The sequence below is a fragment of the Micromys minutus genome (assembly GCF_963924665.1).
Source record: "Micromys minutus genome assembly, chromosome: 9".
Lineage (NCBI taxonomy): Eukaryota > Metazoa > Chordata > Mammalia > Rodentia > Muridae > Micromys > Micromys minutus.
Genome location: NC_137978.1, coordinates 60,302,847 through 60,314,164, shown reverse-complemented (window position 1 = coordinate 60,314,164; position 11,318 = coordinate 60,302,847). Strand labels below are relative to the sequence as shown.

Genomic DNA, 11,318 nt, shown 5'->3' with positions numbered 1-11,318 from the left:
CAGGAGTGTGGCCATGGTGTCCCCCAGCTTAAGTGGCAGAGCCCTCCGCACTGCAGCCCTCTTGCCCTGGAGTGCCAGCCAAGGGGGCTATGCCAGGTTCCACTATCTCCTTGCCCAGGACCTTACTGGTTTCTGGTTGAGCCCAGCACACAACAGGTGCTCAATACTTGTCAAAGTTACTTATCTCACTCCAAAATAAAATAGATGGGATAAGCTAGGATGGGCCAGAGTTCACAGCCACTGCCTTGTCCAGAATTACTGAGCTCCCCTTGAGTTGTACTTGGCTTGCACTTGATAAATGTTTGAGTTAGTTAATTGATTAATTAGTTAATTTTCACTAGGACCAGAAAAAGGTTTTTTGCTCAGAGAAACCCAGAAAGAAGCTGGATACCAGGTGGTGGCTCAGGCATTTAATCCCAGTACTCAGGAGGCAGAGACTGGCCCATCTCTGTGTTTAAGACCAGCCTGGTCTATAGAGTGAACTCTTGGACGACCAAGACTAAACAGAAAGACCTAGTCTCAAAAAATAAACACAACGAAAAACAAACAAACAAAAAGCCAAAAAGTACAACCCTACCCCTCCCATTGGGTGGGGCAGATCAAGTCGTACATCTGGTAGGGACTAGCTTCTAGGTAGCACTTCCTTCGCAGGAGGCAGAAGTGGAAGCAGGCTGCCTAGCCTCTTGTCGCCTGGAGGGGGAGACAAGCCCAGGAAACCGGGCCCTGGCTGCAGCAGCTTGGTGAGGGGGGAATCTAGGGCTTCGAGCTCACCATCTTCGCACGGACGCGGAAGGCCGCTGGTCGGTGCGTGACGCCAGTGGGAGGGCGGGGCGGGGCGAGGCGACAGAGGACCGCGTCGCCAAAGTCCAGGCCCAGGAGAGCTGAGGCCGCCCGGTGCCCAGGTCGCGGTGACGGGCGGGGCTGGGAGCGGGACGCAGGTCACGCGCTCGTGGGGAGATTCGGGCGGGGCACGGCTCTCTGGAGTCCGGCGCCGGGACGCGGGGACACGGGGCCTGCTGTAGGTACGCGAGGGTCCCGGACGGTGGCGACACAGGGCTTCGGGCGCTAGGGTAGAACGTCCGCTCGTGACCCGGACGCAGCCTGGTGTGGATTTTCCCACTAAGGCACACCAGGGAGGGGCACTGTAGTCTCCCTTGCAAGGTAGTTTGGTTGTGGGGCAGAGTGTCACCGGAGTGGAATGCCATCAAAGGTCACGGCAGGGGGTGAGCGAGTTGCGCATAGTTTAAGTGAAGCTCTCTTGTTGGTTGTTCCTGAGGATGGAACCCAGAGTCTCCCAAATGCTAGATAAGTATGGAACCCGGCAGCACCCCTGCCCCCTAGGGGGAGACATTCCTGCTCCTCCTGCCTCCCCCTCCCCCCTGCCTCGAAGTACACAGAACCTAAGGAGCATCCTGGTGGATGAGTCATTCCCAGCCCTATTTACTTTTACTTTGTGTTTTGAGACAGGGGCTAAATTGATTAGGCTGGGCCAAAAATTTCAAACTTTACACCGAGTATCTGAGACTGTGGGTTGGTGCCTCCACCGATCTGGTTGTTTTTTTGTTTTTTTTGTTTTGTTTTGTTTTGTTTTTAATTATCATGTATTTTTGACACGACGTTTAAAAAAAAAAAAAAAAAAACTAAGCATTTGCAAGACCCTGACCTCCCTAACTAAGCGTTTAAGCAGATGCCTCGTGATCCCTTTGCCCCCACCCCACCGAGGTAAATATTCCCCCAGGGCAAGAAGGGCCAGAGTGTATCCACCCTCCTGTGTTCTGGGACTGGAGCCCTCACAAGACCACCAGCTTCCAGGAAAGCCTCTGAAAACTTAGAAAAAGTTTCTGTTTCCCTGAAAGCGGGTGGAAAAGAGTTTCACCCAGACTTAGACACATTGGGCTTTTGAGTGACAACATAGTTTCCTACCTCACACCTGGGGCAAGTCCCGGAGGAGAGCCTAGAGCTTGCAGAGAACTAGACACTCCTAATCTGGCCTGCCCAAGGCAACATCTCTGGCCAGGTGAGGTGAGCCTAGAAAGTCTTACAGCAGTGATGTCATAGCAGGACTAGGCACCAAGAACTTAAAGCCTCTTTCCAAGTTACAGGGTCAACTGGCTCTTAAACAAGTCAGGTTGGGGGTGAGGGGTGGGTCTTGAGACAGTTTCCTGTAGCCCAGGCTGACTAAGTGAGACAGTTTCCTGTAGCCCAGGCTGACTAAGAAACTCCTCCCCATGCTGGATTGCAAATATTTTTCGGGGGGGGGGGCCGTCTTTAAAATTCTTGTCTTTTGTTGTTGTTCTGTTGTTTGCTTTTCTTTTTTTTTTTTTTTTAAGATTTATTTATTTTATGTGAGTACACTGTCGCTGTCTTCAAACACACCAGAAGAGGGCACCAGATCCCATTACAGATGGTTGTGAGCCACCTTGTGGTTGCTGGGAATTGGAACTCAGGACCTCTGGAAGAGCAGCCAGTGCTCCTAACCGCTGAGTCATCTCTACAGCCCTTGTTTGTTTTCCTTTTTTGAGAGGCTGTGGTCTCACTCTGTTGCCCAGACTGGCCTGGAACTGCTAGGCTCAAAGCAAGTTTCCAGCCTTGGCTTGGTCTGAGACTTTAGGCAGCTACCGCGGCGCCCACCTCTACCCTAAGGGCTTTAACTAAAAGTCCTGGGGCAGTTTCAAGGCTGAGTGCTTGCTCAGGATACTTGAGGCCTTAAGTTCCATCGCTAGCTAGCACTGCCAAGAATTTTTGAAAGCTTAATTCTGTCTTTGTGGTCTTCGAAAATCAGCCTGGGCTCACCTGACCTAGTAGCCCAAAGAGTCCTGCTTTAAGGCTTCTCAGTGCTTGGAACACACGGTGCCAAGCCACGCACATTATTGCTTTACTCTTTCCCACAGAACAGCCCAGCGGATTCCAAGGACGACACTCCACCCCCACCCTGTAAGTGCTTCCTGGCAGGGTTTCCGGTCAGAGGTGGACCTGCCTAACGCGATCCAGAACCTGACGGAGGGGCGGAGTCTGCCGTTTCAGGTCTTCAGCGCAGGCCTTCCGGCCCCATCACTCCCAGGCCTGGGAGCAAAGCTCTCCATTGCTACCATGGTCAACATCAACGAGCTTCCGGAGAACATTCTACTGGAACTGTTCACCCACGTCCCGGCCCGACAGCTGCTGCGCAACTGCCGCCTGGTCTGCAGCCTCTGGCGAGACCTCATCGATGTGGTGACCCTATGGAAGCGCAAGAGCCTTCGAGAGGGCTTCGTCACCAAAGACCGGGACGAGCCGGTGGATGACTGGAAAACCTTCTATATCCTGTGCAGCCTGCAGAGAAACCTCCTTCGGAACCCGTGTGCCGAAGGTGGGCTGGGGGTGAGCCCTGGGAGCCAGTTCTCTCCTTCCCTGAACGACAGGGCCTTGGTGCTTGCTTTTCCGCTCTGATTACAATGTCCCAGTGTCCCTAACACGTCCTACACTTTGGTTCCTTGTTCTTTTGGGTCTCGGACCTGCCTAGAGTCTCCATCTGTTAAATTGTTTTGTATATACATGGTTGGGGTGTGCGTGGAGAGAGAACAGCTTGCTAGAGTTGGTTCTCTCCTTCCATCCCACTCAGGTTGTCAGGATTGACAGCAAGCATCTTAACTGCTTACCTATCCTTTGCCCACTGGGTTGACGCCTGATCAAGGACAGTTTCCCCACAGTCACCAACTCTGCATGACTCTGTGACACTTTTCAGGGCCTTCGTTCTTTTGCTACAGTATAAAGGTCTAATGGACCCTGTGTATCACCTGGGAGAGCACCTGTCCCCTGTGGCTCCTTCCAGACTTCCCGCTGTCTGTCCAGAGACTCTCTGGGGCTTTACAGATGTGGCAGCTTAGCCCCCAGTCACAGAGGATAAATTGAAAGCCCAGCAGTCTTAGCCTAACGCTGGGTTTTCCCATAATACTCTGTCTTTTGGGCTTTTTCTCTCTTGTTCAATATCTATGCTCCATTCACCTCAGTGGCTGTTAGGAAGCCTTGTCTGAGCCAGGCATAGAAACTCAATCCCAGCACTCAGGAGGCAGAGGCAGGTGGATCTCTGAGTTCAAGTCCATCCTAGTCTACTGAATGAGTTCCAGGACAGCTATAGTGAGACCCTGACTAAAAACCAAAACAAAACAAAAAGGGCCTTGTCTTCACTTCAGCAATCTGCCATCTTTTCCCTCTCCTCACTGTGATTCTGGAACAGACAGTAAATGGCTTTCTGCATCAGAGTATTTTGAGCCCTGAGGTTTGTGACTTGGCTCAGTGCTTAGAAGGCTGTCCTCCAAGATCAGGCCAGTCAGGACCCACAGGCAGCGCCTCAGATACTTGATCTCCCTACCTGCCCTAGATTCCACTCCAAAGCTGCCCAACCAGGCCGTCAGCTCATCTCGGGACATTTTTACAGAGCTGCCCTGTAGTTCTGACTTTAGCCAGCCTAGCCTTGCTCAAATCTCCAGTGGCTTTGGCTCATGGCCAACCCAGCTCCTGGAATTCTCTTGTTTGGTCCTCTACTGGAAAGCTTCCTAGAATACATGAAAATAGTGTGGGCTCTTGGGGAGAAATAGACTGGCAGAGTTGATGGTTCTGGGCCACCATAAAGTAATACTAGCCTTTTCCTAGGTCAGCTATGCTAGATCTGAAGGGGGTTATCTGATCACCTAGATCTGACCCTGTTCCTGTAGGTCCCTCATACCATAGGACTCCTGCAGCCACTAGCCCAGGGGACACCAATGTGCCCTCTTGGCATTTACCCAGGAAAAGGGTATCTGATCATGTGGGAACAGTGGGTTCCTTTGGCCCCTAGACTCTGGGTCACAGTTACTAATCAGGGCCTCTCCCCCTCTAGACCTGGGAAGAACTATCAGCCATAAGATCTTCTCCATCGTAGGCCTTTCTTCTGATCATACTAAGGACTGAAACCTGCTGTTTCTTGGGCGGTATGAGGTAGATTATGCTCTTGGACTAGTTGGACGCTGAACTTGGCTGCCTAATACAGCACAAACTAATTAATCCTTTGGTTTTCACATCCCTGGAAATCTGAGCCCAAATAAGCCCTACCCCCCCCCCAAAAAAAATCACTACCCCTGAAGTCTCACAGGATCAGCGTACAAGGGAATCTCACCCAAACTTGGCTTTCTCCAGACAACCTGAGATCGTGGCAGATAGACTCCAATGAGGGGGATGCGTGGAAGGTGGAGAGCCTCCCTGGGGCCCACGGCACAAGCTTTCCCGACTCCAGGGTCAAGAAGTATTTTGTCACCTCTTATGGGTAAGTGATGATGGGGGGGTGTGGCTGTGCTGAGGGCAGAGAAGTAGGAGACTCTGCCTCTGATTAGCATTCTGGCAATGCTAGCCTGTCCTCTGTCCCCAGGATGTGCCTCAAGTCCCAGATGGTGGACCTCAAAGCAGAGGGCTACTGGGAGGAGCTGCTGGACACTGTTCGGCCCGACATTGTGGTTAAGGACTGGTAAGTAGCCTGTGTCCCCATCCTCTCTGCCTTCACTCTTGCCAAGAGAGAACCCTCAGGAAGAGGTCCACTCTCCCCCCACGGTGTACTGCGGTAAGAGCCAACTGCGGTAAGAGCCACCCTAAGAGTCACAGGTCAACACAGCCACCCTCCTCCCCCTCATTCCCCCACCAGCCCTCACACCACTTTCACCATGTGTAGATGGACACTGGGACCTCCCAATGAGCTAGCTGCCCTAGATGGATGCTCATATGCCTTCTTTGGTGCTAAGGATGCCAGGACCTGTCCTAGGATAAGAATACACTCTCTGCTAGGCTCCAATCTCGACCCCACCCCTAAGGCCCTTTATGCATTGTCTCCGTGGGAAGCCATTTTGGTTTTAAACTCACAGCTTCTCTATTCTCCCTAGGTTTGCCCCCAGAGCAGACTGTGGCTGCATCTATTACCTCCGGGTACAGCTGGCCTCTGCTGACTACATTGTCTTGGACTCCTTTGAGCCTCCACCTGTGACCATCGAACAGTGGAATGATGCCAGGTGGCAAGAGGTGAGAGCCTGTCTGCTTGTCCCGCCACTCCGTCTTTCCAACTGTTCAGCAGTAGCAGGCTGTCCTCCCCACGGCAAGTCTCAATGGTCTCTTCCTCTCTCCTCTTCAGATCTCCCACACCTTCTCTGACTACCCTCCAGGCGTCCGCCATATCCTTTTTCAACATGGCGGCAAGGACACTCAGTTCTGGAAAGGCTGGTATGGCCCCCGAGTCACTAACAGCAGCGTCATCATCAGCCACAGGCCAGCCAAGAACCCTGCCCCTGCCAGAACTCTACCGGAAAGCACTGTCGTTACTAGGAGGACACCCAGCTTCTGGCACGAGCTGAGCCCTTAGTGGGTAGTCTGCACCCCCGTCCCACGAACACCTTGGGCAAGCGCATCAACTCACTGGCGATTTTTGTTGTAATAAAAATGTTTTCAGTAAATCCAGCCTGTTTGGCGGCTTATAGATGGGTTTTGGGCACTCTGATGGAGAAACAGCCCCTTCTCAGGGCAGCCCCTCTACATTCATTCATCACGTTTGGTTAACGACAATGCAGTCAGCCCTTAGGGCCACTTTATTAACATATTAACAATAACACACAGCACAGTATCTCTCAGATGGTCAGTGTGAGCCTAGCCCAGGAGGCTACTGAGAAATGGCGTCTGTCCTGCCATCCTTCCCTAGGCTCCTGGGAAGGCTGCCTCACAAAGGCAAGCAGGGCTGAGCAGCCTGACCACGGGCAGCCACATGTCAAGGCAGTAAGAGCACTTGAAGACTAGGGCCCTGCAGCACCGGCCAGCCAGGGCCCCAGCGTGGGACAGCTGGGCATCTGGGGGCAGGTGTGTCCTCAGCTGTTTTTATGAGCTCGCTCTTCAACGTAGAGCTGCATCTAGTAGACAGAAGCGGCTTTGGTAAGAAGCTGGAGGACCACCCCAGCCGCAAATCTCAGGTAGCAAATTCTAGCCTGGAAGTAGCTCTGGACCCTGCCTCCTAAACGAGGTTTTCTCCATCCCCCGACAGCTTACCTTTAAGATGTCCGATGTCATGGTTTTTAGGGGTATCAACCGGGGGTCATGCATGTGGACATCCTGTTCATCTGCCAGGATCCATGGGAAGTCCTAGGTGAGGGTTAGAAGGGGGTGCATGTCAGTCTGTCCTCACTCTGATAACCCACCCCTCCAGGGCCCGTGCTCCACTGAGGTTGGTATGGAGAGCTAGAACACAAGCAATTTTTAGGTCCACGGTGGTTCTAGAATGATTCTGAAACCAAAGGATAAGGTCTCTCTCTGGAGGACTCCGCTCAGAGGAGCTAGGGGTGAACTAGCTGCTCGGCACCTTGCTCTACTGTGGTTCTCACCCTCGGGTATACACAGATGTGGTCAGGTGGTAATGCACAGGGGAGCCCACTTGATGCCAGGCACAGGCAGCACCCTGGAATTGGACCCCCCACACGCACCTTGATGACCTGTATCTTCTCCATGTTCCGAGTGGCAGCTTCTCTGGTGTGCACAAGGACTGTAAATGTGCAGCCTGCAGAGGAAACGATTGGTCAAGGTCAAAGCTAAGCAGCCTCAGATCCCACTGGACTAGGCTGCTTCCCTCCTCCCTCACTGGCTGGGCAGCACCACCCACAGGACGGAAAGTGTAGCCAAGTGCAAAGAGAGACAGTGGGGGTGGGGGTGGGGCTGAAATGGAAAGTCTGTCAGTCCTGGATAGATGAACTCTCAGGTGCTGAAGGACGAAGAGGAGGGTGGTTCAGGGCATCCAGTAAGAAGACATCATGCCATGGTAACCAAGGCAACAGCAGGGGAGTGAAGCATCTCACCTGGAGGATTGTGGTCCAGGACAGCATCACAAACACTAATCTTAAGGATGAAAGCTCGAAGCAGCTGCTCCACATGAGACAGGAGGGAGTCTGAACTGAGAATGGGAAAGGTTGCCCATCTACCGTGTTCCTCTCTGGATCAAACCCCTTTGGTGCTCCAGAGAGCCAGCCCAGTCCCACCCACCTGACAGAATAGAAGGGCACGAAGGTCCCTTGAGGCAGCTCTAATAGTCAGCTAGCTAGAGGACACCAGGGTTACCATTCAAGACTTTATACCTCCAGGACCAGGAAGAGAAAGGGTTTATCTGAGGCCACCTACCCTGGGGATGAGCTGACTCCTGATTCTAGTTGCCCTTACCTCAGCACAGAGAACATGTAGCTGAGTAGCTACAAAAGATGCCATGGTAACCAGTCAACTTGGTCAGCATCCTGGGCTCTGCAACCGCTGGGTGGTAGCGATCAAGTCAACTCTCTGGACCTTGGTTTCCCCATCTACACAGTAAGGCTGGGGACTAACATTCGCCACTTCCTGGGGTGTCCCAGGGGTGACACAGAGGGGTGACTGTCACTTTTGTACGATTTACAAAATTTTGTGGCCAGTGTCTCTCAGATGTTAACAGTATGCACTGCCATTTCAGGGTCTTTACTAAGGTAATGTGGGAGCTGGTAGAGGCATCCCTATGAGAGACTGGAACAACCAGCCGGGGGAGGGTGACAGCTTACTTGATGGACAGCAAGGGTGGCTGAGTGATCTCAAAGACAAACTTCTCCACCGGGCGGTGTTCCTTATCCAAAATCACCACCACCACCTTCTCCACATCGTTCTGTAAGCACAGGAACCCCCGCTCCAGAGTTATGCCCAAGGCCCCCAGAGAGAGGTGAGACAGCCCAGCAAGCTGACTCCCAATTTACAAATGGTACAGGCCAGTAGGGGATGTCTTCTCCCTTGGAGGTTCCCCAACAAGATAATAGAAAACAAAACAAAATTCCCAGGGGCTCAGCCCAGCAGGGATGGGACAGGCCATGGGGACAGGAAAAGAACCAGGTCGTTCAGGGCAGGCCCCACCCAGATCTGGCCCAAATATACCCCAAGTGTGGTATATATGCCCTGGGACCTGTTGCTAGCTTGGGTTCGTCTTCAGACTGAGGCTTTTAGCTGTTGAAAGACATAAGTACTTCCCACAGAGTCAGCCCAGAAGCAAGGAGGAACTGATTGGGTGTGGAGTGTCTATTAAGACCAGGGGCCCCCTCACCTTCTCCAGGAGTGGTTTGACGCAGTGAAGTGTGTCCTGGATGTACTGATTCAGCTCCGGGTGACAGGACATCTGCACGCAACCCCACGGGGCTGTTAAAGCCCAAGGCACCAATAGGAGAAACACCAATAACCCACACACACACATCTCTGGACAAAGAACAGCCATTCCTGGGTCTCCCTGCCTAAGAGACCCTCAGCATCACTGACTTACCCCTGGAGAGATACTCTGTCAGGCCAAGTATGGTGGCACATACCTTTAATCTCAGCGCTCAGGAGGCAGAGCTAGGCAGATCTGAGTTGAAGGAAGCCAGCCTCGTCTACGGAGCTGGGGCTGTACAGAGAAGCCCTATCTCAGGGTAAAAAAGCTGTGTTGCCAAAGGCAAATGACTTAACATCTCTGAACTGTTAACGCACAGAAGGTGCTTATTAGCTCTTTGTCTTCTTATTGGTAATCCTTTAAGTATCTGCCACGTTCTGAATTATGGGTCACGATGCTCCCGTTGCCCCAGTGCCTCTGACCCCCTTACAATGAATAGGAGAGGGACTTGAGCAGGAAACAGCATGTCTACTGTTTCACCAAAGTTAAAACCAGGAGCCAAGCATGGTGGCCCACATCTTTAATACCAGCATTTGGGAGGTGGGGAAGGGGGGTGGTCTCTGAGTTTGAGGCTAGCCTGGTTTACATAGAGTACGGGAGAGCCAGAGCCATACTGAGAAATCCTGGCTTGGAAAACAAAACACAGGAAGCTTGTCCATGTTCTCCAGTAATCCTAGTACTTGGGGTGTGGATGAAGGAGGATCAGGAGTTCAAGGCCAGCCCCACCTTCCTAACAACTGTGAGCCCAGACGAGGCTACATGAAGTCTGGATTTCTTAAATACAATACAAAATAAAACAGGGTCTTGGGAGCTAACTCAGGAACTAAGAGCACTTGCTGCCAGGCCAGCAGAGTCAGGTCCCTGCCTTTCTGATGACAGGGATTCCCATGCCTTCCTCTAGCCCCAGTGGACATCCCCAACACACGTACACACAGACACATGCACACATGATTAATATTAATCTTAAATCTTTAGAGTTTAGGGAGAATGAGGAGAGAAAGAAGGTGCTGGACACTGTGGGGATGCTCTCTAGCCAAGACCAGGCTCCCAGTTTCAAAAGCCCCTTTAAAACGCAAGCTTAGAACACCTCTCACACAGGATCCCTAACCATCTAACCCAGAGAATTATATCTGAGTTCGAGCTGGAAGGGCTGGGCGGTGAGAGGCAGGGGGCTGTCTGCTATCCGCCTCTGGTGAAGAATGAGAAAGCTTGTAGATGGAATAAAGGTTTTTAAATCCAGCTAGGCACCGGGACTCACCTGAACCGGCACGTTGTACTTCTTGCGCTTCTGGAAGATGCCCACCGGGTAGACCTCGCGCACATAGAGGATCAGGTGCACCGCCACCTCCAGGAACTCGGAGAGCACGTCGGCCACCACTGTGGAGGGGACACAGCTGATGTGCAGGACTCCAACCAGGACCGCACCACCGCCCCCCCAGTCCCAGCAGGCCCAGGTCCCTACCTTGGCCAAAGTTGAGGTCTTGGCGCGTGAGGGTGGTCATCCTTGGCCGCCTGGAGGAGGGCGCGGAGGGTGTCTGTAGGGACTCACAGCACCCGGCCCCGCACGCGGGAAACGCACCCCGGTCGGAGAAGCCCCACCCCCTGAGCGGCCGGATCCCTCTCGGCGGAAATCCCGCCCTCTCCGCGCTCCTCTCCGATTCGCCGGCTCCGGTTTCGACCTCAGGTTCGAATCTACGACCGGGCTACAGGAGCCACCGGCTGAGACCCCCTAGCACTACTCCAGAATCCCCTGACCCCAGTAAGCCACCGCGGTACTCCGGAGGTCCCAGCACAGCCGTAGGCCACGCCCACCCCGGAGTTGTCCAATCAGGACCTCGCCTGCTGGGAGAGGCGGGGCAGCTTCGGGGGTGGGGCCTAGGGGCGGAGCCCCGCCTGAGCGACAAGACTCTCTAACGAGCTGGCTAAACCGCCTTTGGGCTTCGGGTGGGAGCGATAAAGAGATCTCGGTAGCCTCTGCACATGATCTCTGTGTTTTCTTCTCCCGGGCATTTCTCTTTAGTAGTTGCAAGTGAGAACCAGCTGCAAGCACAGCTGGGTACCAAGGGAGGGCAGCGACATCTGCTGTTAGTCCAGAGTCAACGTCCCCCGGACTCTTAGCTTGCCCAACCGA

The 11,318-nt window shown here is 53.1% G+C and overlaps 2 protein-coding genes across 5 annotated transcripts; one reads left to right on the top strand and one right to left on the bottom strand.

The window, feature by feature from the left end:
* The first annotated feature begins 774 nt into the window (after positions 1-774).
* On the top strand, positions 775-6,452 carry FBXO6 (F-box protein 6). 4 transcript variants are annotated; one of them, XM_080921732.1, is made up of 6 exons: positions 775-804; positions 2,892-3,349; positions 5,155-5,281; positions 5,384-5,479; positions 5,889-6,024; positions 6,134-6,452. In XM_080921732.1, exons 2-6 carry the CDS (start codon positions 3,091-3,093, stop codon positions 6,359-6,361), a joined length of 846 nt encoding a protein of 281 aa, XP_080777858.1. In that variant the 5' UTR covers positions 775-804; positions 2,892-3,090; the 3' UTR covers positions 6,362-6,452. The 4 variants fall into 4 exon arrangements, with proteins under 4 accessions (XP_080777858.1, XP_080777859.1, XP_080777856.1 ...); XM_080921733.1 differs by lacking the exon at positions 775-804 and adding an exon at positions 880-902; XM_080921730.1 differs by lacking the exon at positions 775-804 and adding an exon at positions 897-1,022.
* A 109-nt stretch (positions 6,453-6,561) lies between these two features.
* MAD2L2 (mitotic arrest deficient 2 like 2) lies at positions 6,562-10,963 on the bottom strand. Its single transcript, XM_080921736.1, has 8 exons — positions 10,650-10,963; positions 10,446-10,564; positions 9,089-9,160; positions 8,559-8,659; positions 7,836-7,930; positions 7,467-7,540; positions 7,036-7,128; positions 6,562-6,899 (listed from the first exon to the last, which is right to left on the bottom strand). Exons 1-8 carry the CDS (start codon positions 10,687-10,689, stop codon positions 6,858-6,860), a joined length of 636 nt encoding a protein of 211 aa, XP_080777862.1. The 5' UTR covers positions 10,690-10,963; the 3' UTR covers positions 6,562-6,857.
* Positions 10,964-11,318: the final 355 nt, after the last annotated feature.